This window comes from Suncus etruscus, chromosome 4, assembly GCF_024139225.1.
Source record: "Suncus etruscus isolate mSunEtr1 chromosome 4, mSunEtr1.pri.cur, whole genome shotgun sequence".
NCBI lineage: Eukaryota > Metazoa > Chordata > Mammalia > Eulipotyphla > Soricidae > Suncus > Suncus etruscus.
In genome coordinates, this window is record NC_064851.1 from 155539667 (window position 1) to 155565144 (window position 25478).

At 36.5% G+C, this 25478-nt stretch overlaps 1 protein-coding gene across 1 annotated transcript; it reads left to right on the top strand.

Moving 5' to 3' along the window:
- Positions 1–5521: 5521 nt before the first annotated feature.
- Positions 5522–25478, top strand: C4H5orf63 (chromosome 4 C5orf63 homolog). Its single transcript, XM_049771903.1, has 4 exons — positions 5522–5550; positions 18159–18279; positions 24490–24546; positions 25188–25478. Exons 2-4 carry the CDS (start codon positions 18166–18168, stop codon positions 25347–25349), a joined length of 333 nt encoding a protein of 110 aa, XP_049627860.1. The 5' UTR covers positions 5522–5550; positions 18159–18165; the 3' UTR covers positions 25350–25478.

A 25478-nucleotide genomic window follows, 5' to 3' on the forward strand; every position in this document is an offset into this window, starting at 1 on the left:
TCTTTATTTTGTGCTAGCAAACACAGCAGATAATAAAGCAAATTCTTTACATATATTTTAGAGCGATGCTCAAAGCAGTAAGAAAATTTACCTTTCAGGATTCTTCTGAGTTAGCTTTAGCTCCATGGAAGATTGTTTAGTATGTTGGAGCATGTTTGAAGACACCCGGGTCTTTTCAACCGATAGGCTAGTCATTACCATTTTGTCTAAAAAGGACTCCCTAGCTGAGTATAAAGCTGAAGCAGAGGAGTAGGCTTTTCCACTCTTCCCTCCTCTGTAAAAGCTGTGAAAAACCTATTCTTGTATAAGTATCAGGCTAGTGAACTTAAAAGATGGGTTTAATCCATAAAAATAAAGATTTTCCTATTTCAGCACCATTTATTTTCTGCTTCTCTAGGTAAAACAAAACTTTCCCTCAGGAAATGATGTAAATGTTTCAAATGCTCTTAAAAGATCCTACCTACTTATCACAAAACATTGCTTTGAACCAGACTGTGCTCCTTTAATTTACATTTTAACAAATAGGAATACAGAAGTGGAAAAAACATAGATAGGAATTTAAAAAAATGGTTTCTAGTCCTTGGTTCACGGTTCACTGTGAGTTGCTTTCATAAGCTTCAGTTTTCTTTCAATGAGTGACTTTGGTTAAAAAAAAAAAAAAAAAAAAGCCCTGCGCCAGAGTGATAGTACAGTGAGTAGAGAGAGAGAGTTTACCTTGCATGCAGCTAATATAGATTCCGAGCCTGCCAGAAATAATTCCTGAGGGTGCAACTAGGAATAACCACTGAGCATCATCAACAAATGTGAACCAAAGATGGAAAAAATTTTAATTAAAAAATACATGTCCTAAAAAAAATATACATGTCCTAACACTGTTGGTGGGAATACCCCTGATTCAATGTCACTATGTACCTTAAATATTACTGTGAAAGATTCGTAATTCACGCTGGTTACAATAAAAATTAAAATTTAAAAATACATGTCCTAGCTATCTTACAGAATTATCCTTCAAAATCAATTATTCATAAAATATTTTATGGATATCCATGGATACTTGATGATATACATAACATTCTGAAAATACTACAAGTGGTGGTACAAATATATTTAGTTAATATTACTTCAGGGTTCTTATGCCATGTTTCTTCAACATCTTTAGTCCTTTACTTTCTTTGTGCCTGGCAGGTTGCACAGAATTTATTTCCTTCAGCACAGAAATAAGCAATTTTTTACTATTGCATTTGAGAAGCCATTGAAAGCCATTGACTTTGGAGTAGATAGTAATGCTCTGCCTCAACAAACGTGGGGAAATCCACGAGACACTCAATCCACATATCCCCCAACAGTCTTTTCAAGACAGGTATAGAGAGGATCTTGAGTCAAGTTCCCTGGGAAAACCCACATCGCCAGTGTGGGTTTAAACTTTAACAGCTTTGGTATCCAACTGTAAAATGTCATTCCACTTGGTTCCATCCTAGTAATTCAAAGCAATAGAAAATCACAAATCCACCTTCCTCAACAAGTTATAAAAGCCTACAGTCTCTCTAAAATATATATGCACTTAAGCTATACTAATTTATTCTATAATTACTTTTCTTTTTTAGCATTTTTATTTAGCTCTTATACTACATAATTAATGGTGTTTACATGAAAGGGTTCTTTAGTGCAAATAGCATAAGTAGATTACAAAGCAAGCCTTAAAATAAACATTCTCCTTACAAAATTTTCTTCAGTCTCCTCTGATTTTCTCTCACATGAAGACAGTTTTTTAAATTTCACAGTGGGTATAGAAATCAGGCTTCTGAGGTTCATTCTCTCCTTGTAACGATTATGTTTTTTGTTATAATTGATCTGGGAGAGTCAATAGTTTGTGCCTCTGCTGACCAACATATCCAGATTCAGAAGCTTGTCTTTTCTTTAGAAGCCTGACACAGTTTTTCTCCTTAGCCTTAAACAACACAATGTTTGGCCCTGCCAATTCATTTCCAGCAAAATTTTCAGTGTTGAGGATGAGCTACTCATGATAAAGACCAGAAAAAGACAAGAGGAAGAAAAATGCAAGGTTTCTAAATTCCTCCACTATCATGATCCCATCGTTCTGTTAAGAATGATTTGATCAGGGGCTGGAGAGATAGCATGGAGGTAAGACGTTTGCCTTGAATGCAGAAGGTCTGTGGTTCGAATCCCGGCAACCCATATGGTCCCCCGAGCCAGCCAAAAGCAATCTCTGAGTGTAGAGCCAGGAGTAACCCCGGAGCGCTGCCGGGTGTGACCCAAAAACAAAAACAAAAAAGAAAAAAGAAAGAAAAGAATGATTTGATCAATTCTGAAAATATCCCTACTAGTCCAAGTTCATATTGCATGTTTTTTTAGAGCATTCCAGAGAGGTTGCTGTTCCCACTATTCTGGGAAATAGAGTTGGAAAGACATCACCTTTCAAGATACGTATTATTTTTAAGGTACTTTCATGAAAAAATATTGACATAATATTCTCTATTCTTCCTCTCCCGGAGGCAAAGTCATAAGTGGTAAGAACAAAGATGTTCCCTTTGAGCCCTTAGGAGAACTTAAAAGAGAAATCTGGCACCATCCATATTTTGCTTGAAAAGTTCTCATATCATAACTCTAAAAGAGTTATCTCAGAGGTTGAAGACTAGACCATATCAGCAGTTTTCTCTAAAGCAGATTTTCCATCTTAGAGATGACCATAGAATTGGCATAGATTTAACTCCAGGTGATAGTTCAGAACTCTGACAGCACTATCCAGATATGCATCCTATCCAGGTTCCTGGGGCACATTTGGAATTGCTGTCCAGACCTAGAGGATGTGGGGAGAATGGGGAAAGAGGAGCAGGGAGATAGTTCAAAGGACTGGAGTAATGCCTGGCATCTATAAGGCCTTGTCTTATTCCCAACACCTCTAGTAATAGCCCTGGAGTTCCCTCTAAACACTGCTGAGGTATCCCTTATAGCCCCTACCATCTATGAGCCAGAGTAACACTGCTTCATCAGATCTAAGCCTTCACCAGATCTAAATCCCACTCAGGCCTAAACTCTCTGAGTACATTAAGGAGACCAAATGTCTTTGATAAGCAGATTGTGAATAAAAATAATTGTTCCATACAAATCACTACAATAGGATTCAGATTCTTTAAGTATCCTTTCCAATTACTTCAAATGTAGCAAAGTGTGTCTGTGTGTGTGTATTCCACACCAAATAATTTTTATATAATTAGCATTAAAATTGTGCTTTTAGTATTAGTTACAACTAATTGGTTGTCCAGAAATAGTACAGGACTTAAGGCAATCGTCTTACATCTGAATGGCCTTCGCTTAATCTTATGTACTGCCTATAGTGCCCTGAGCAGAGTCAGGAATATAATCTGGGTACTGCTGCAAGGTGTGGCCCAAAACCAACCAAACAAAAATAATTAATTAATTTAAAATATGATGTGAGACATTTTCAATATTCATCATGTACATTTAAGATTCTCAATTAGTAAGATCATCACTTTTAAAATGCAAAGAAATATAATTTTGAGCATTAAATCCAACAATTAAAAAAGGAGACATACTATATTTTATGAACTTTTAATAAATTCACAGTTTTGCCTTATAATTTTTGAAGATAATAGTTAGACTGATTAAACTCATTATTTTAGTTAGTCTCATTATTAGACTCATTAGTTTTCCAACAGAAATGTCTAGTATCACGCATCCTGTGCTCAGCTTACACTGGTCCTCTAGACTTACATTCAGTCAGTGCCAAAGTGACAGGGGGTACAGAGGCCCTCCTGAGTTCTCAGTGATATCAAGCCATTTTACAGGACTTTTTGCATCCTGTTTTGGTTTCACATCTTGTCCCAACAAGATTTTTGGTGAACAACTAACTTTAGGAAGATCATATAAGTTAAGTTCAAATTCCTAAATTTTGCAAATTTTTTACTCCTCAGAGAAACTTTCATATAATGAATGGCTAAAAAAAAAAATTAAAAGAAAAACCTTCATTGATGAATTCATTATTATCCTACAATGGATTTATGATTTATGAAATCAAATATTATAATCTAACTTATTAAATAAAACTTTTCCAACTAGAAACGAGTTTGGTTGAAAGCTGTTGGAGTTGTATTTGTAGAAAGTTTTTCTCTCACTACACAAAATCTGTCATGAATGTCTCACTAAGCTATTTATAACTAGACCTCAAGAACTTCTTTAAAGATGATATGCCACAAATATTGTGTAGGATGAATTTTTTTAAATATAGGTATTATCAGAGTGATCAACTTAAAAATAATCATTGGTAATAGCAATAGAAGGCATTTGCTACTCTTTTGGAATTGCTACTCTTGGATTCCATTAGATGGAATCCAAACACTATCATTTTCTAACTCTGAGAACTAGGACAATTTATGAAACTTCCATTTTGCATCTGTAAAAATGAGACTAATACTTAATTGGATTGTTTCAGGATTAAACAAATTAATGAGTATAAAGTTTATGGGGGCAATCAATGAATGCTAGCTCTTAGTTCCCTTCATATTGTCACCCATTTTCTCACTATTTACAAAGCCACTGTGCAAGCCATCACACCTTTGTTCTGGACTACTCAGCCTTGACTTGCCCATTTGTATTTATGTTCTCACAAAGCCAAACCTTTCCCAACAATGACCCTTTGTAGAATGACTATTCTGAAATAGTCAGGTCAGCCGGGTCAACCCTATTTCCACAGACAAACAAGAAATAGAAAGAAAGCAATAATACTTATACCTCCCTTTGCAAAAACCAAAAAGGTCACATGGCCCTGTCTCCTGTCTACCCTTTGCAGCCTGTTTCGACTTCTTTTTCCCACTTCCTCCATGCCTGGATCCTACCTGTCAGTCCTACCTGAGCACTCTGCTCAGCCAATCTCACTCTCCCTTACTTAGCCTGGAGGGTCCCAATCTACAATGTACCCTAAGTAGACATTTCATATTTCTTCCTAGGTTCCTATGTTCTCCTTTCAAAGTACTTACCTAGTGCTTGCATGACCTATGTAAATCATTTCCAAATGTCTGCTTTAACTATGGAACTTTAGGATTAGGGATGGGTCGAGCTATTTTTTAATTTTCTTTTTAATTCTTTTTCATTCATTATTGAGTTCCTCCATCTCATGATCTGGAGAAGGCCAGTAAGCCTTGAATGGGTGAGAGGAAAATTAATGAATTACAGGGTTGGCTTCAAATGACATTTTTAATTTGGGCTACACTCTCAAATCTTACCTCAGGCCCCTTGAATATTAATCCTTAATATTAGGGATCACTTTTAGGTGCCTTATGTCTGCTTGCAACACGCTGGCTTGCCTCTCTGCCTCCCTTCCCAAGCCCCTTGCACCGTGGCCCCTTCTTTGCTTGGGCCAGAGCGAGTGGCTGGGAAAGCCACGCCAGTCCAAGCAAGCAGCTCGGCATCCTGCTGGGGCGGAAGTGCTGGGCGCGGGGCGGAGGCCTGGTCGCTCCGACCGGAAGTGCCTGGCTCGAGACGAAGCGGCGAGTGAGGCGTTGGGAGGCTCAGGTGGGTGTGGAGCAAGGGCCCCGGATGCTGGCTTTCCCGCCAGGAACGCGCCTGCAGGCGACTGCGAGCGGGTTTCCGTGGTAGGGTATCCCTATTACCGGTTGTCTTTGGATGGGGCCTTAAATGAACCAGGAGGTGGGGGGGGGGGTAACGGGGCGGGGTTTGTGCCTGCGCATGCGCATGCTCGCGCGGGAGACCCCGGAAGTGCGCTCGAGTGTTGCTGCAGCACCCGGGCCTGTGAGGAGCTAGCTCAATGGGCGGGAAAGCTGAAGAGGACAGCTCAGCTTCCAGCATTTTCTAGTGACTCCTTCACACATAAATGCCCCTTAATTGGCTTCCATGAAGTGGCCGTGTAATCTCACTTGGCAACCCGCTGAGATGATTGCCTTTTGATAGAAATATTTGTGAGCAGCCAGATTGACCTTTCCTTAGAGAGAAAAAGATGGAAAGAAAGGAGCAGTGAGGAAAATGGGAAATGGAGGCTTAAGCCTCATTGGCTTCCTGGGCCTCCTTTCTGTTCTTGTTAAGCAAATGCAGTGCTGAAAAATTGAAATCAGTCACTACCCATTTCTCAACAAGCACTTAGCTTTGCTAGTCATCCTGACAAATAGAAGCTCAGGCAATTAAAAAGTCCAGAGATATAAAAGTTTAAACTAGCATGAACAAACAACTCTTGTTTCTACGACCAGTTAGTGCCTCCGTCACCCTATTCTTGTTTCTTTATTGAGCAAAAGCTTAACTCATGAGCAACAAAAATACTACAAATCAAAATGGAATAGAATTATTATAGATTTCATTCTTTTTAATATCTTTATTTTAAATACCTTGATTGCAAATATGATTGTAGTTGGGTTTCAGTCATATAAAGAACACCCCCCCATCACCAGTGCAGAATTCCCATCACCAAGGTCCCAAATCTCCCTTCTCCCCACCACATCCCCACCTGTACTCTAGACAGGTGTTCTGCTTCCCTCATTCATTCACATGATATCATGATGTCATTACCATGTCAGTGTAATTATTTCTCTAACTGCATTCACCACTTATTGTAGTGAGCTTCATATCGTGAGCTGGACCTTCCAGCCCTCCTCTCTTTTGTCTCTGAGAATTATTGCAAAAATGTCTTTTATCTCTCTTAATAGAAAGTGTTTAATGTAGAGCTTTTTTTTTAAAGCCACCATATGACATAGCTTGACACCAGGATTCTCAGCTCCTCTAGAAAAGCAATGACATCTAGGATCTGCCTTATCCCTATCACTATCATGTGAAACTCCACATGGTCTTGAATGAGCAGGCACTAGCCCCATATCTTCATGTACTTGACACTGCATCTAGAAAGAGCTGCTGGAATAGTCTTCCATATTCTCACTTAGCAATTATCTGAAAATAGGTTATTAAAATGCATCTGAATTTTTAATGGCATTCAGAAGTATGCATTGAGATTTCATACAATGGGAAAGGTTGTACCTTGGAAATACAAGTATTTGTTATATTGGTGGCAAGGCAGAACTAATCATGGTTCCATGAGAAATGTCATAGCCTCATAATCCAGGTCCTGCTCTGCTAAGGAATTGCCTGAAACCAGAGAAGTCCTTTTGTTAAAATTAAATTTGGTGAGTGGGCAGAATCTCCGGATTTTCTTCGTGCTTGCTGTGTTCAATAGTAACCACCTGCCAAGGAAGAATCAATATCTTTTTTTTTTTTCTTGTCTGCTTCACTAGAGGAAATTGTGGGTATGTGATTTTATTTAGATGGCCTGATGGCTGGTAAGTTCAGAGAAATAAGGATTTTCAACTTGGGAAATTTATTGGACTATATTTCTCTTTTATTCCAGATGCCTGGTTCTATCACACTGTTAAGTACCTAGAGGCAATGTGGATATATGCCTTCAAAATAAGTTATTTTATTATTAGTTTTTTATTTCATAACATCTATATTCTAGCTTACTTGTGTATTCAGATATTCTAATGCCAGGGTTCAAGTTTCACACATAGCAGGACCCTGAGGTAAACAAACTAGTATTAGTAGTTAGGTTTGTTTAATGTTATTTTTAATCTAATTTTTACCACTGTTTTATTCAAGGAATGTACAATGGAGAAAGCCAGAAGCCAGCTGGAATAGTTGCTGCATGGAGTATTAATCTTGTTTGCAATTATTTCTAAGGGGAGAAACCATCTGGATCAGGGATATGTTGTTATGCAGGTAGCAGGGACTAAGCAAGCTTCCTGTTTTACAAGTTCTAGAGACAAATTTTGAGAAAGATTATGTAAAGTAAGGGGCAGAAGTGATAGGGCATTTGCCTTTTAGGTGGTCAACCTAAGTTCGATCTCCCACATCTCATATGCAGTCCCATGTACTACTAGTAGTAATTCCTGAGCACCTCTGGGTGTGGCTCCCCTCCAAAAAAACTGGGAAAAAAAAAAAGAATGTTTAAAGTGAAAGATTTGGCTTAATCTTGTGTAGTTATACTATATCCTTTCTTCATATTCTTGTTATAAACAGGGAGCTGAAGGCCTGAAAAGACTGGTTTTTATGTTCGTTCTTACCAAGATTAAGGTTTCTAGAGATAAAGACAAAGCTTAAAAAATTTTTTGCGGGGCCGGAGAGATATCATGGAGGTAAGGTGTTTGCCTTTCATGCAGGAGGTCATCAGTTCGAATCCTAGCGCCCCATATGGTCCCCTGTACCTGCCAGGAGCAATTTCTGAGCCTGGAGCCAGAAATAACCCCTGAGCACTGCCGGGTGTAACCCAAAAATCACAAAAAAAAAAAAAATTTTTTTTTTGCAAAGGCACCCCATCTTCAGGATTTTAGAGCATCTTATGAGTAATAACTAGCAGTAATCAGTTTGCTTCTGTTGCCTGCATCTCTCTGATACTGTATTATTTGTAAATCTTACCCTGCCCTGAGTATGAGTTTCAAAGAGCATGGAAAGTATATTAATCACGTTTATATTTCCAATGACTAGCATGATACCTGGCACTGGGCAGATATTCAGTTTATATTATAGAAATGAAAAGGATAGTATCCGTGAAAGGAGTTTTGATTTATAAGGAGATTGAAACATCTGGAATGCAACCAGTAGAGAAAAGAATAGAAAACAATAGCCTTTTCAGAGGTTACTAGATGTAGTGAGAAGTCATCCTGTGATACACAGCTTGAATTAGGGAAGGGTCAGAGAGATAGCATGAAGGTAGGGCATTTGCCTTGCATGCAGACGGATGGTGGTTCGAATCCCGACATCCCATATGGCCCCCCTAGCCTGCCAGGAGCGATTTCTGAGCATAGAGCCAGGAGTAACCCTGAGCGCTGCCGGTGTGCCCCAAAAAACAAAAAAAAAATTCATAAATGGTCACCAAACTGCCTTCCAGAAATGAATGGCTTTGTCCATTACAGGGCCTTATATAGTATTAAGTGAAACATACAAGCTGCCTAACATTTATCTCCACCCTCACTCCAGGTCTACTGTGGACAACTAACCCAAACATCTTTGAAAAAATATTTGAAGACTATCCATGTGAAGCTATGCCAAGGCATAAATACATAAATATTAAAAGGGGTTTAGAGATTTTTGTGTTGCAATAGGATAAGAATATTGTATCTGCTGTTTTCTTGTTTGCCAATGGTATGCAACAGAAACCCAAATATTGCTACTGAAAATTAGCTTTTACTATATATAAATCACAAATAATGGGAAATTGGCTTCTAATTCAATCAGAAAGAAAGATGTAAGATTGAACTTTTTCTTTTTTAATTCTTTGCTTTGGGGGTAGGAGGACTCTGAAAGATTAGGACCACACTTTGTCATGCTTGGAAGCTTATTCTAGTTCTAGGTTAAGAAGTCACTCCCAGTCATACTCAGTAGAATGAACCTAGGTCTCCTATATACAAGACCTTTGAGATATTCCTCTGGTCCCTTTTTTTGTTTGCTTGCTTGTTTGATATTTTTTGTTTTGTCTTTGGGCCACACTTGGTGATACTCAGGTGTCACTCACTCAGGTGACACTCCTAGCTCTGTGCTCAGAAATCATCCTGGCTCGGGGGACCATATGGGGTGCCTGGGATCAAACCTACGTCTGTCCAGGGTCAGCACATGCAAAGCAAATGCTCTACTGCTTTGCTATTGCTCCAGCTCCCTAAACTCTTTCTTTTTAAAACTCATACATGGTCTTCTGATTAGCCAAGATAAAAAGAAAGATACTGTTATTTAAAAGAAATTCAGCTGAAGCAGCTTAGAACATATGAGAATGGAAAAGCTACATAAAGATAACTTTCTCCAGTTTTATAAATAAAATCAATATAAATCTCCTTTGACATAAGGAATCAGAATCTCAGGGTAAAATAATTCTGCCATCTGAATCTAAAATTTACCCCATTCCCTCCATCCACAAATTGTCTTAAAACGTAGTATCTGTTCCCAGGTATTCCCAGACGTGTAATATATAAAGCTTTGGGGAATTTTTAAGAAGTCTTTAAACTTGTAAATTTCTTCTAGTTCTGAAAAGATGTTTTTCTCTTTTATGTATATGTGAGGAGGAAAATATAGAGAAATTAACAAAAGTTTCAGTATGAGGGGCTGAAGAGATAACATGGAAGTAGGGTGTTTGCCTTGCATGCAGAAGGACGGTGATTCAAATTCGGCATCCCATATGGTCCCTGAGCCTGCCAGGAGCAATTTCTGAACGTAGAGCCAGGAGTCACCCCTGAGTGCTGCCAGGTGTGACCCCCAAAACAAACAAACAAACAAACAAACAAAAAGTTTCAGTATGAAACTTAACATTAATTTCATTGTCCATAAAGTAAGACTTTCCAAAGAGTGACTTAAAAGTCCTAAAAAAAAATGATAATCTATCCATGTTAGAGGTTTAATAACAATAGGATTCATATAGCCTCACATAACAGACTTGCTGATCTGAAGAAAGGATGGTTCCCAACATTTCAGATTGTAAACTCTTTCTGTGAGCCCAAGAGCTATTGGTATCACACGACCAAGAAATACTAACTTAGTAACTCATATGTCTAAAACCCTCATGTTACAAAATGGCTAACAAAAATAATGAAACCACTTTCAAGCCTTGTGTGATCCTGAAGCTAACTTCGCTGCTTTGCTAAGATGAAATGGTGGAATATTAGTGGTGAATGGAAGACATTGCTTGGACAATACTGAATGGCAAATAGTTGTTTTTGGAAATGAGATAATATGCCTTTTAAGTAGCAAGGAACTGACATTACTAGCTGGGTACAATGAGACTAAGGTCTTGTAATGAAATTGTCTTCTTTCTGGGTCAGTCAGTTTTAAGTATCAGAGAGCTCCAGAAGGAATGGGTCATTTTGGTTAAGGATAATATAGAAAGGAGCCTGCATAATTCCTTATGCACTTTGTTCCCATTCTTTGAACTAGAATGATTTTGCCCTCACTTAATGCTGTCTTTATGGAATGAAGGAATTTTCAAATTGGTTTTTAAACTCTATTAAGTCCTCGTGTATGATATAACCCAACCACATTACTCAGGTTTTCTTGGCTTTCAGGAACAGCTTTGCAGCCATTATATAGTAATTGTACTGAACACTGTTGCACACTCTGAATTCAGAATATGCCTCTCTGGCTCTAGGCCTGATGCTGAGTCAGTGTCTTTGGGGTTGAGGGTGAAGGGAAAGACACAATGTTTGCAAGTTCTATTATGTTGTCAGAAACTAGTCCAGATTCTTTTTGGGTCCCTGGGTGCTAAAAGAAAAAAGTAACAGTTTGTTATTCTTGATTAGCATCTTTATATTTTTCTCATCTAAATGTTTTTTTGGAAACTCTCCCCCCCAAATTTTCCATGTCTACCAATCCTTTATAGACTCCTCTGAAGCAATTATAATGTAAAGTGTGATTGCTAAAGTTTAAAGAGTTTAAAACAAACTTGCTTACACTAAAGTGCCCCTTCCCTCCCACTTTATATTTGTCAGCTTCCTATATGCCTAGGAAAACCCAGCAGTACTTCTGGACATTGAGAAGAATGCCAAAGTGACAATATATCTTAAAAAGAAACAGAAAGCATAATTCTTCCATTAATGAAAGCACATTTTCATCTTTGATATTAAGAGTTTCGAGGGGAATACCTGGCCTTTCTAATAACCTTCCCTATCTTCCTGTTGAACTTTTTCTGACACTTAATTCCCAGTTGTGGTAGAGGAAGCTGGAGAAGTGAAGTCATGATGATCAACTGTCTTTATTCTACCCAGATGTGTGAACTTTAGTTCCCTAAATAGTGTAGCATTACTACAGTTAGATTTTGTTTTTTTAAAACTTGGCAGTAATTTGCTGCTATCAGTATTTCTTCAGCGTGCTATTTCATCTTGTCCTATCAGGAGAACATTGGATTTTTTTGTTGTTGTTGTTTTGTTTTGTTTTGTTTTTGGGCCACACCCAGTGATGCTCAGGGGTTACTCCTGGCTATACGCTCAGAAATCGCTCCTGAGGGAATCCATTTGATCTTTTTTAATTTTTTAATGGTACCAAGAATTAAACCTAACAGTTCATGCATGCAAGCTTAAGTCATGTTTTTGACATTTGACTCACAAAGCCATATGGATACTTTCTTTTGGGTCTCTATAAAATAAGAGAGTAGGACTTTTGGTAGCATTTCTATTATAGTTAATAAAACTCCTTTTCTTTAAATAATATCTTGCATTATATCACTGAATCTATCTAAGCACTAATTTTATCACATCATTTTTGCTCAAAACCTTTTAGTGTCTCCATCAGAGTCCACAGTATTTCTGCTTCACTGCTTCTATGATTAACCCCAGTTTTGAAATTTTCTTCTACAAATCCAAATCCTAAATGATCTAGGATCTTTTTCTACATCTAATCTTGGTCCTCAATCCTTTTCCTTACAGCATTTAAGCTTGGACATTAAGGACACTTGCCTTGCATGCAGCTGAGCATGCTTTATCTCCGACACTGCATATATTCCCCTGAATACCATGTGAGGCCCAACCCTCACCAATAAAATAAACTTGACCATCAACTATTTCTGTTATAATCTCCCTGTATGTCTAATTTAGGTATAGGTTCAGCATTTAGGTTCAGGTTATTGTTAGTGTTAGGGTTAGAGTTATGATTAAGGTTAGGGTCAGGGTTAGATTTTGGGTTTATGGTTAGCATTTTGGTAAGTAGTAGTTTTAGGGTTAGTGTTATGGTTAGGATAGGGTTAGAATTGGGATTAGAGGTATGTTACGCATGGGGAGGATTAGGTTGTCATTACCGCAATGATTTGGGTTAGGCTTAATTTGGGCTAGGTTTATGCTTTAAAAAAATGTAGCTGAGTATGTCACCAAGTAAGAAAGGTTTTTTAGCTCAGGATCTTTGAGTTTACAAATCTTTGATATGTGACATATTATCTGAGCTAGCGCCACTTTCTTGGCATTTCCCCTGGCCACTGACTGCAGAAGCTAGCACAGACAAACTCCAACGATTAGCTTCCTAAATGCCAACAAGTGATGGGTCCACTACATTTTGAACCTCCCTGCTCTACTCTGTTTCTGTTCAAGAGCTTCATTCTCTCCCTGCTTAACCTTTTAGAATTAATGCCTCAAAGTAGCGGCTCAACTTTTAGTTTTGATTTTGTTCTTATATGTTGTCTTTTCTTATATATCTTGGCTATACAGGACACTACTAATCTGGGCTCCCACTCGTTTGGAAGATAGGGAGGCCACCCAGATGACTAACCAAAAGTGCAGAGACTATCATTTTTATGTTTTTCTGGATTTAATAGAATCCAGTAACCTAGGTCAATAAGAGCAACTCCACTTTCAGTAATATGAAATAATGCATTTTGTTTATACTTAAAGGTTGTGTGTTTGCACGTGTACACATGTGTTTCCAGTCCTTGGGTAAAAATAGAAACATTATACTTAAGTGTAATGAATATAAAAGGGAGCATTTAACATCTCACAAATAATTAAACCAAAACCCTGAGCCTCTCTTCCTTGAATACAGTTCATTGAGAGCTACAGTTAAAGTCTTTGGTTAATGTCAATTTATTATTAAATTTGCATTATACATTTGTGAAGAATCTTTAATGTTACCTGTTAATAATGAAGATGAGCTTGGTTATATATGTTTTGATTTTGCACATGAACTAACACTGTACTGTAGCTTGCTGATGAGGGATCATGTGAGATTTTTTGTACGAATAAAAATTCTGGTTAGTGAAGGCTGGTTTTTCTACTCAAGCAAGAACAATGTTGTTTTCCTTCTAATCAGACACATGCCATGTGTCAAGAATCCAGAAACCCCACATAAGTGATATATAGCCACAGCCTGGGCAGCTCTTCATGCAAGAAATGAGTAATCCTTAATAAAGGTTCAGCTGACCCTGACTTCTTTTTGTACTATAATCACTTGCTTTAATATGATATGCCCGTCAGTGCTTTGCAGGGAAAATGCTATAAAGTTATCTTATCTTACTTTAAGGAAGGCTGAATTGGTCCAATCAGTCCTCCCTAATTGTTGTATTTGATTGTAACATAAAGATCACTAAAGTCAGTCTTGGTTTTATTGAAAAGCAAGCTTTCCTTCTCTTTTTCAGAGGGATCCATGCCTCTAAGTGGCACTGGACTTAAAACAGCAGGTGTTAACATTTTTATTGTTTGGTTGTGAAATTTGTTTTAGGCACATACTAAGTCCAGTCATATCTTTTGCATTTCTTTTTGGTCTACGACAAACATGACCCAATTGTGCCTCTTTGAATATTATGAGCATTGCTTTTTGCTTATATCACAAAGGCACATTACAAATTATAAAGGAAAAATTGTCATTATAATAAGAATGCACATTACATGACTAAAGTCAATGATTTACTCAAAAAATATGTTGTCCTCTCACAGTCATGAGCTAACTAGCAGAGCAAACCTTTCAGGATATTTTTATAATGCTCATAACTATTAAAAATAATAGAACTAATGAAAATGTCACTTTGACAGAATAGCCCATTTTAAGATTTTACTTCAGGAAAACATTATTTGGTGAATGTGACATTGACAACAATGATATTAGGTTTTATAGAATTTGTTAAATACTCTAAGAAGAATATTATAAACTTGCAACTGGAGGATGTCATCTTTCATTTGACTCATTATTTTTAGAAGTAAGTGGATTTCAGTATTCAGAATTTTAGCCTTAATATTTATTCATTTTTTCTTAGGAGAGGTATATGGAGCAATTTCTTAGATCAGACTCTAATATAATTTTTAATACAGTTCTCACAGTGAAATGTTAATTTAAAACTGTGGTAAAATACATTGCCTTATGGGCATTTGAAAAGAATGTGGATACTAAAACTGAAATAATAATCCTAATTTAGTTCTTAGTGAACAAGTGTGCCATGTTTAAGTGATTAAATATATGCATAAAGGAAGAAATGGAAAATTACAGTACAAAAGAGAAATTGTAAATAGAGGGTTTGTAGCATCACTGAAGACTAAGTTTCAGGTTAGCTGAATAAATATTTTAGCAAATCTGGAATGAATAGCAACTCTGTTTACTATGACAGGTTTTATTTGTCATGAGTACAGCCAAGACCACATGCTGTGTTTTGCCATGTTGGAATACTGAAGCAGATTTCCATTGTGAATGTGACTTTTTTTTTAATGCCTTAACACCTTCGTTTTAACTCAACTAGCTAAAAACAAGTCTTTCTTGTCTTACCAACTAGACATCAAAAATTTTTAATCTTTCTCCGAAAGCATGTAGCTGTAGTTTATTGTCCTGATTATAGTCATTATTCATTGCCATTGAGGACAATCTTCTCATTTCCAAGGACTATCTGTACTGTAACAAAAATAAGTTTTACATTTCCTTGATATTCCATGAGTATAGTTTCTTTAACTTCATTCCCTGGCAGAGTGAACCACTACTTGTTGGCATAGTGCTTTCTCAAAACAATGCTGCAGAAATTTGTACATAGGGTAAACAAGGTTTACATGCTACTCTGTACCAAATGTATATCCCATGTAGACAAAGCCATACAGAATTGCCTTCAACCACATCCATCTATATCCAGAGATATAGTATAATGGGTAGGACATATGCCTTGCATGCAGCCAACCCATATTTGATCCCTGGCTCTCCATATGATCCCCCAAAGCCTACCAGGAATGATCTCTGAGCACAAAGCCAGGAGTAGACTCTCAGCACTAACAGGCGTGGCCTTCAAACAAAAAACCATTTTTTACAACAGTTGTTTATGCTGAATGTATAGGAAGTGTTTATACCAGGACTCTATATAGTTGAGAGTAGCACAGTATATTATAAAATTGTTTAGTTCCACTTTCCACCTTAGAATAATGCTGGGCTGCAAATCCTTGCAAAACTCTTGTTTAAAGCAGAGACAATATATGATCTTTCCCCTTTAGTTTTGTGTTTCTTGTTAGTGCTGTGGTGATGGAGAGGGGGGTGGCTGGGGGAGTCTCACTTTTAGTTGTGGCACACTGGAGATTACACATTTCAGTTGTGGTGCTTACTCTTCCTTGAACTTTGATTGCAGTGCTAGTTGTAGGACCTACACTTGGTTGCACAAATACTTAGTTTTAGTGCTCACCAGAGGTCACTTTAGTTGCAGAGCTTGCACACATTTTGTTATAGGTGTCACTGTTGTTTTTGGTTCTAGGGATACCAGTACTGTAGCAGTACTATTGCGATTATGCTCAGCTTGTGGGGAGGTGGCAAGGATCAAACACAAAGCTTCACACTCACAAAATGGGTTTTTCATTGAGCAGTCCCAGAACCCTCAGTATCAAATCTTTTTGCCCTATCAAAACAAAATTTTGACAAGGATTGGTGTTCTTTTCTCAATAGTCATATGATTCTGTTTGAAATGAGTTTAAGGCTAATCTTACTCTGAGGATCCTGGTTGACAGTAGAGAGTAACATTAATATAGTCGTGCTTTATGCATGTTTTCTGGAATACAGTAGTGAGAGATTACAGGTGGTAGTGGTGAAAGAATTGGGACCAGTGGAAGTGTCTAATGACAATCCTGTGGATTTCCTAAGGAGTACTAGCTTTTAGTTATGATAGAAGATCTGTCCAAATGCCAGAGAGATGGTACAATGGTAATGTGCTTTCCTCGCAAGTGTCTTTGTTGGCCAAGACCCTGGTTAGAATTCACAACACTATACATGATCACTCCTGAGCACAGAGCCAGGAACAGCACATGACAGCCATTAAATGTGGCATGCAAAGCCAACCACATCCCCCCAAAAAATCTGATGAAATATGGACAGATATCTGATTGCTGTACACACTGTCTGATCAGAGTTACAGATTTCACTAAAGAAGAATAAAAACTTTATTCTAAACTTTGAACATTTAAACAAATGTTTGATTACCTACTAGTGGTTAATTATAGGTGTTCAGGAATACTGAAGTAACTCCTGTGGTAGAGGGGACAAACATAGAAAAAATAATTTTAGAAAGTAAAGGCCAAAAGAACTATCAAAACTAGCAAGATATGAAAATAGAATAATTGGTAAGGTAACACTGGGAAAGAAGTCATCATTAGCTATCTTAAAGAGGTAACTAACATATGCCCATTCCAATGGAGGAAAAATTAATTAAGAGCTCATTCAGAGAGACATGAAGTTCAAATAAGCTGATGAAGACATGATCAGTGAGTAGCAGAGAAAGAAGAAGATAAAAAATTAAAAAATGGTAGGAATAGCCAAAAAAGTAAAAAATGAAAATTCCAGATATGGCATAATCTTGGGAATATTGATAAATAATGTAAACAACAGTATATAAGTTGTTTTAAAATGGAATTATTATGTTTGTAGTTTAAAGAACAAAGCTCAGAACAAGTAAGAATAGATCAGGCGCCTTATGTTAAGCAAAGTAGCAGCAGGCTGAGGAAACTTCAAAACCTAGTGATTGGCATGCTGTTACTAGCAAGTTGTTCTTATTGAAATGTCTCCACTAGAACACGAATACATTTGTATATGAGGTCTCCAAAAATTATGGCAATATTCATTCAAAGTACTGAAGCAGTGGAGTAAATTTTTGTGACAAAAATGAGTCTGATTTCCCTTGTCATTCCTCTCTAAGTACATTTCTGTGCTTTCCCATCTCTTGCAGCAAAGGGACACATATCTCATAAGAATGATAGCTTTAACCTTCAGCTGGGAACTTGTGCTGCTTATTCTTTCCTTTACCTTGATCCTGGTCAGATGTTGAATGCTTGCCAATAAATATCTCTATGAATAAAAAATAATATCAGGAAACTTCCACATTTTATGAAACCATCAGGATGCTGTAAAGCCTACAAGTAAAATTTAATTCTGTTTTCAAATGAACAAACTGCAGTTTGGTTATAAAACCCAAGTGATTAGGCAAACTAATCCACAAATATGGACCACCCCCCTTCTACTTTCTGTTTTGTTTATAATACAGTGACTGTTGAAGGATTATGGAGTCGTGCCAAGTTTCTGGTTCTTTGACATTCCTAGATCCTAAGAAACCATTCTGAACCATTCATATTTCATCATAAGCTTGCAGCTTACTATTCAAAATATAAAACCCAAAGTCTGGGACACAGAAGCTTACTGATTTGTTTGTCTTTTGGCAGAATTAAGATGTTCTGGTTTCAAGGAAATGGCATGCAACTTGCCAGATACTCCTTCGGATTCCTCTTGAGAAATATCTCTGCTTCTAAAGCTTCTCTACCTGTGATAACCTTATTCACAAAGGTAATGAATGAAAATACAAAGTGTTAAAATTATTGGGTGAAAAAAACTAGAATTAAGGAAGAGGGAAGAATGGAATAAACTTTCTTCAGACCTGTTCTTTATTCTCTCAGCTCCAGAAATGGTAGTAACTTTTCTAATTAGATATCTTATTGTTTCACAATTATCTAAGGCAAACTAATATATTTAATAGTCATCAGACCCCTATATTGAAAGAAAGAGCTACCATGTTATAATATGACTAGTATCATTTGGAAATAGTTTATTTTTCTGTGAATTATATTGTACGGTCTCCACAAAGACTGAATTAGTGAATACTGACCTAGTATTTCTAGGGAAAATATATGGTTAGATTCCTATGAGGTTTTTATTAACAATACATCAATACATAACGTTGTGTATCTTCTTTTGTTTATTTTTTTATTTTTTTTAGTTTGGGGTCCCACACCTAGCTGCTCTCAGGGGTTATTCCTGACTGTGTTCAGAAATCATTCCTGGCAGGCTTTGGGACCATATAGGATACCAGGTACCAAACCAGGTCCATCCTGGTCGACCACATGCAATGCAAATGGCCTACTGCTGTGCTATTACTCCTCCCCATTGTGTATCTTTTAAAATACATCTCTTTGGGGCCGGAGAGGTGGCGCTAAAGGTAAGGTGGCTGCCTTGCAAGTGCTAACCAAGGAAGGACAGGTAAGGTGGCTGCCTTGCAAGTGCTAGCCAAGGAAGGACCGCAGTTCAATCCCCTGGCGTTCCATATGACCCCCAAGCCAGGGGCAATTTTTGAGCGCTTAGTCAGGAGTAACCCCTGCGCATCAAACAAAAAAAGAAACAAATGCATCTCTTTAAGTTATAGTTAGTAATTAAATTAGTTAATTGAACTCACAGCCAATAACAATCTAATTCATGTCTAGATGTAATTTAACCAACACATACTTTTTACATAAGGTAAACAGTCTTTTTGTACTGTCAATACTAAGAAGCACTTCAGCATTATGCTCAAAGATCTTTTTGTTTTACTTTATTTTATTTTTATTCTCTTTTGTTTTGAGGCCCACATATAGCAGTGCTTTGTAGATCCTCCAAGATCAGTGCTCAGGGGATACTTCTAGTAGTGCACGTGGGACCAAGAATCCAACTTTGGCCTCACACAGGCAAAGCATTTACCTTATCCCCTTTGAACAATTTTTCCAGCATAAAGAGGTCATTATAAATAGCAAAACACCAACAAAAATCACAATTTTTTTTTAGGTAAAGGCATTGAAGAGATTGAAAAAGACACTTATTTCAGTGAGAGATAGAACAAAGCACATGAGCATCAGTTATCACATTGTTTCACTGTATTCGGCATAATTATCTGGAAATATTGGTTGGGGGTACAGATTTTAGCAAAAAAAGGAAATTTCACACATATAGAATTTATAAATAACATATACTTATTTCATACCTCTAACACAATGTTAATGCAGAAAACTAGTTTAAATTCTTCAGAAACTTTATCCCTTAAAGTTTATAATATGAGCATATGATTTTCTTTTCCTAGTTAATATTACTTTGGTTATTTTTAATCAAAAATAAATATGTGCAAAGTAATAGAATTAACTTTAGTGAATAATACTGAAATTTAAATTAAAAATGTTTCTTGTGAATAGGTATTTCAGATTTCAAACATTCTAACAATTTGAAAATATGGGAGGTTATAGTTTTAATCAAATTGTACTGATTTACTATCAATTTATAATACTATGAAATTTCACTACAGCTTGACACTATTATATGTGTATAAGACTCCACTTTATACACTCCTAAGGTTTTAGCGTCATTATTCCAGGGCTGGAGAGTTAGCTCAGCAGTACTGGCTTTCCATGTGTGAAATAGGTTAAACCTCCAGTACCTCAAACAAACAAAAAATATGACCATTTTAAGTCATCCTTTCTACACTTATTTCCCCTTTGCCTGTGGTACGCATGTATTTTACAGACTGCCAGTAATTTTATAATAAAATTTAAGTGATTTTCTAAATATTTTCTTGTTGAAAATAAGTAGTCTATACTACTTTTCATATCATTGAGTATATATTGCACTGTTGGAAATTAAGGACAAAAACATTTCATCATCTGTGTCTGTATGAGAGATGCATTTGAGAATTAGCCACAAAAGCATTATTATTTCTTTCCATTTATTATAGGGCCATATACAGAAATTCTCAAAGATTACTCCCAATTTAATACCCATGTGCTTTCTCTAGCCCTAAAATAATCTCTTAAGGTTATTTAGACTAATTAAGCTTCACTGTTTTTAGTGTGACCAACATTTAAATTTGCTTCAAAATAAAAAGCAAAAAGAACCAAGCTAATCTTCTCACCCTAAGGTGTGTATTAAACTCTTGATTTGTGTCAATAAGCATATATTAAGACATTCTCCTTATTTTATTATGAATAATAATAAAATTTAAGAGAAAGTATGGGTCTTTTTCAATTAGAAATAATAGAAAGTACTTCCCAGAGTGACTTATGAAAAATAAAAGAATTATATGGATTGTTGTGATTTGATGAGTAACTTAAGAAACTAAGGGTGTTTCTTCAGGTCCATATCCTTTGGGTTAAACCAGGGGTCTTAAACTCGCGGCCTGCGGGCCGTTTTCAGCCCTCCGTACAACATTTTGTGGCCCACGGCTGGCCTTCAAATATCGCAGTATTCGCGATTGTTCGCTTACCGAATAATCGCAATAAAAATCGCATTAGTAAGAAAATAATCGTATTAAACATTCGCATACCCCAGCAGTTCCGTTCGGGTATGCAAATGTTTAATACGATTTTTTGCGATTTTTTTTCTTACTAATGCGATTTTTTATTGCGAATATTCGGTAAGCGAAATCCCTTATGCGGCCCTGCCTCACCCCAACTTTGCCTCCTGTGGCCCCCAGATGAATTGAGTTTGAGACCCCTGGGTTAAACCTTTCTTTACTGTAGTTCTTCTTATGGATGACTGTTATCCCAAGCCCTAGATCTCATATTTCAATTATCTACAAAAACTAGCAAAAGCCTCACTGCTTTCCATTGACTCAGATTGACTGATCCCTGAGCTATCCTTAGCCAAGTGAGAGATGTACAGTACAGATTGCCTCATCTTAACCATATTTTTTAACCATAAAATCATGCATTGTAAGAACAGTTCTTCTGAAATAAGGTCCAAACATTCTTGTTATAAGAAAGGAGAGTAAGTGACTGACTGACTGACTGACTGACTGACTGACTGACTGACTGACTGACTGACTGAAAATAGCCCACTATATTCCAGGATAGAATAAATAAATATGTGCTCCATTGGAGCTAAGGAAAGCCCTAGGAAAGAATCCCTGAATGATTTGGTCCATTGGATTTGTTCTGTTATCACTTTATTGGTCTCTTTAAAATTTAATGAACCTTTCATCATAAAATATATATTTTTCTTTTTGCAATTATGTTTACTAAAACCAAACTAAAAAACCTGATTTGGATTTAATTATATCTTTTTTTTAATATGAAAGGTAACTTTTGGTACAGTTAGAACTTCTAAAATCTACCTGATTCTTGTTTGCTTTTAAGATTCTCCAATGACATTTAAAAACTTTCAGAAAATTTTGATAATCTTAAAATATCACACTGTAATATGTTTACTTATATTACTTATAGTAATATGATGAGCTTAATTATCTTAATGAAGAACTTGAGAATGACCTTTCTTAGTAAACCTGTCTTTTTATGTATGGTTTCTTGTTTCAAAACAAACTAAAGGTTAAACTGGAAGAAGAGACTTTTTTTTTTTTTTTGCCACAATAACTATTTCTTCCTGTCATGGAAAAAAAAAAGAATTAGACAAACATCAGTAGTGTTTATTCCAAGATTACATGAGGAACCTATACCTAATTCTTATTGAGTCAAGCACTGAAAAACCTTTAAAATCTGAAAATGAGCCAAAGCAAGTTTTAAAGTTTTCTCTACAAATGGTTAAAGATTCCAAACAAGAATAGCTACTAAAATCTGCTTGTTTCTCAGGTGAAGGATTAGACTTGAAACTGATTTCTGATACTTGTAATGAGAAAACAAATACAACATTGAAAAGTTACTATAAATATCTAAAGTAAATAAAAATTTCCCTCCTTTTTAAATATGGAACAGTCACTATCCAACTTCATCTCAATGAGTTAGGAGACACAGGGTGGCAAAACTCATTGCCCACCTTTCCAAGACAAATAGTCTTTAAGCCTTAAAGTTTAAGGCAATCTAGTGATAGGAAGACCAGAAAAGTTGTTTGTTCATTTTTTGTTTTTTGGGTTACACCAGGTGACGCTCAGAGGTTACTCCTGGCTCTACACTCAGAAATCACCCCTGGTAGGCTCAGGAAACCATATGGGATGCCAGGAATCAAACCACACTCGGTCCTGAGTCAGCAAGGCAAACGCCCTACAGCTGTGCTATCTCTCAGATGTTTTGTGTTTGTTTGTTTGTTTGTTTAGGGCCTTCATCCAGCTGTGCTCAGTCAGGGCTTACTTCTGGCTCTCCCCTCAGGAATCACTCCTGGCAGGCTTGATGGATAATATCTGATGATGGAGATTCAAAAATGGGTCATCTGTGGGCAAAGCAAGTGCCTTGCCCTCTGTACTATTGCTCCAGCTCCCAGAAATGTATTTCTACTATAGGAAGAACAAATCCCAAAACTAAATATCAGAAAAGATTTATGTTCCCAAACATCAATTAAATGAAGCCAGTAACAAAAAATTAAGATGTAAAATATAAATATATCTATAAAAATCAAAGTATATATTTATCTGTGTAATGTAAATAGTGTGTACATATATGCATACATTTATACATATACACACAAATAAAAATTATAAGCATCTTGTGTTATTAGATTTATTGCTGGAGAAAAGTCAAAGCAAAGATACCACAAAGGCTTAGGGCCCATTTATAATGAAATACTAGCTATTAATAAGATTATATGATAATATTTTTCTGTGAGAATAAAATAATTAAGTTGGTAGAAAAACAATCCCTTTGGCAGAAAAACTCTCTGTTCATTGCTAGTTCATTGCAGCACTATTCACAGTAACGAGAATCTGGAAACAACCCAAATGCTCAAGAATAGATGAGTGGATAAACAAACTATGGTACATCTAAACAGTGGAATACTACCTAGCTGTTAGGAAAAATGAATTCATGAAATTTTCTTACAACATGGATGAATATGGAGAGTATTATGTTGAGTGAAATGAGTCAGAGTAAGAGGGATAGGCATTGAATTATTGTACTCATTTGTGGGACACAAAATAAAAATACTAGATAGTACGGTAATCATACCCAAAGGCAATATGGTAAGGACCAGGAGGACCAGTTCATGGTTAGAAGCTTGCCACATATAGCAAGGAGTGCAGTTAGGGAAGAGAAGGAATTATTATGACAATGATATTTGGTATTGATCACTCTGGACAAGATAAACAGATATGTATGCTACCCTTTCAGTAACAATATTGCAAACCAGTCTAAAAGCAAAATAAAAGAAAGAGACAGAGAGAGAGAAGAAAAATATCTGCCATGGAGGGTAGTCATGGGATAGGGCTGGTGGACGGGGGGAAACTGGGGATATTGGTGGCACTTGATGTGCACTAGTGAAGGGTGTTGCACATTGTATGACTGAAACTCAGTCATGAGCAACTTTGTAATTATGAATCTCATGGTGATTTATTTAGTTTATTTTTAAAGTATTAAAATAAATAAAAATAATTCATTATCTATAAACAAGCATTATAAAGTATATTACATGCCTGCTAAGGGGCTAGGATTGAGAATCTGGGAATTTTACATTGGCAGTGGGATTTGTCTTGAAACAAATGTATAATAAGCAACTATATAATACATATTATATATTATATAAAATAAAGAAAAAGAAAACAGTCCTTTGAGGACAGAGCAATAGCACAGTGTGTAGGGTGTTTGCCTTGCACATGGTCAAACTGAGTTTGATCCCCAGGATCCTATATGGTCCCCTGAGTCTGACAAGAATAATTTCTGAGCACAGAAACAAAAGTAAACACTGAGCACTGCCAGGTTTGCCCCCACCCAAATAAGTACAGTCCCTTAAAACAAGTATAATCTGCTTTTTATAGTATTTATCATGCTACCTATCATTCTTTGGGTAAAATGAGGTTTTTTTTTCTTTGTCTTTTCATAGGATCCATGCCCTCTTTGTGATGAAGCCAAGAAAGCACTGGAACCTTATAAAAATAGGGTAATATAATGCTTTATGTATAGAAAATGAGTAGTATATGTGGTACAAAGTACCTGGCTATATCCTTTCTTTAGGAAAGAGATTAAATGATTTTTCATTTAAATTCCCTCTCTGTTCTTCAGAGAGATTTTAGTGCTGATTTCCATAAAACTCATTACTCCTAAGTGTTTTTCTCTGAGCAGTACTGGTTTTCTTACTCTGACTCTTAATATGAGTCAAAGTTAGCAAGCAGGTATAGTATTCTTGCTTTCTTTAAACTTTTGCCCCCATGCCTTTTATCTTATGTTGTAATTTCAATGGAAGGCTTTTCCTATAGTGAACTGTCACCTTTCCCATTCTTATAACAAAACATGCCTGTCTTGATTATTAGGCAGCTTCCAAGTTGAAACATTTCTTTTCACTGAAAACTGACTAGTGTCCTGATGCTGAATGTAACAAGTATTGTGGAAAGACAGCAAAATCAGGAGTTAGGGAATATTACGAAATTGTAAGAGTTGTTAGAAGAGTCGTGATATTTAGGCCACAAACAAGCAGGCAGCAAAACATACCATTAGAACCAGTCTGGTGATTAGTTTGTCACTGGAGTTATTGCACTGTTTTACATTTTCTAAAATATAGATCTTAATTTGTCTGTGTTTCAGTTTATTTTACAGGAGGTAGACATCACACTTCCAGAAAACTCTGATTGGTTTGAAAGGTACAAATTTGACATTCCTGTCTTTCATTTGAATGGCCAGTTTCTGATGATGCATCGAGTAAACATCTCAAAACTTGAAAAACAGCTTCAGAAATTTGAGCAATGAAGTGCTAGAAGCTGACAGACACCCTCATGGTTTTTCACCCTTAATCCAAAATGCATCTTCCTATGGAAAGGATCGAGGCCTCATACGCCTTTAGACACTTTCACACAGCCCTCAGGACGCTCTGAACTC

What these genes read in the sequence shown, in the direction of transcription:
- C4H5orf63 (XM_049771903.1), top strand. Translation starts at nt 18,166, where the DNA reads ATGTTCTGGTTTCAAGGAAATGGCATGCAACTTGCCAGATACTCCTTC. An exon ending in TGATAACCTTATTCACAAAG is followed by an intron (nt 18,280 to 24,489) that starts GTAATGAATGAA and finishes GTCTTTTCATAG; the next exon opens with GATCCATGCCCTCTTTGTGA. An exon ending in TGGAACCTTATAAAAATAGG is followed by an intron (nt 24,547 to 25,187) that starts GTAATATAATGC and finishes TCTGTGTTTCAG; the next exon opens with TTTATTTTACAGGAGGTAGA.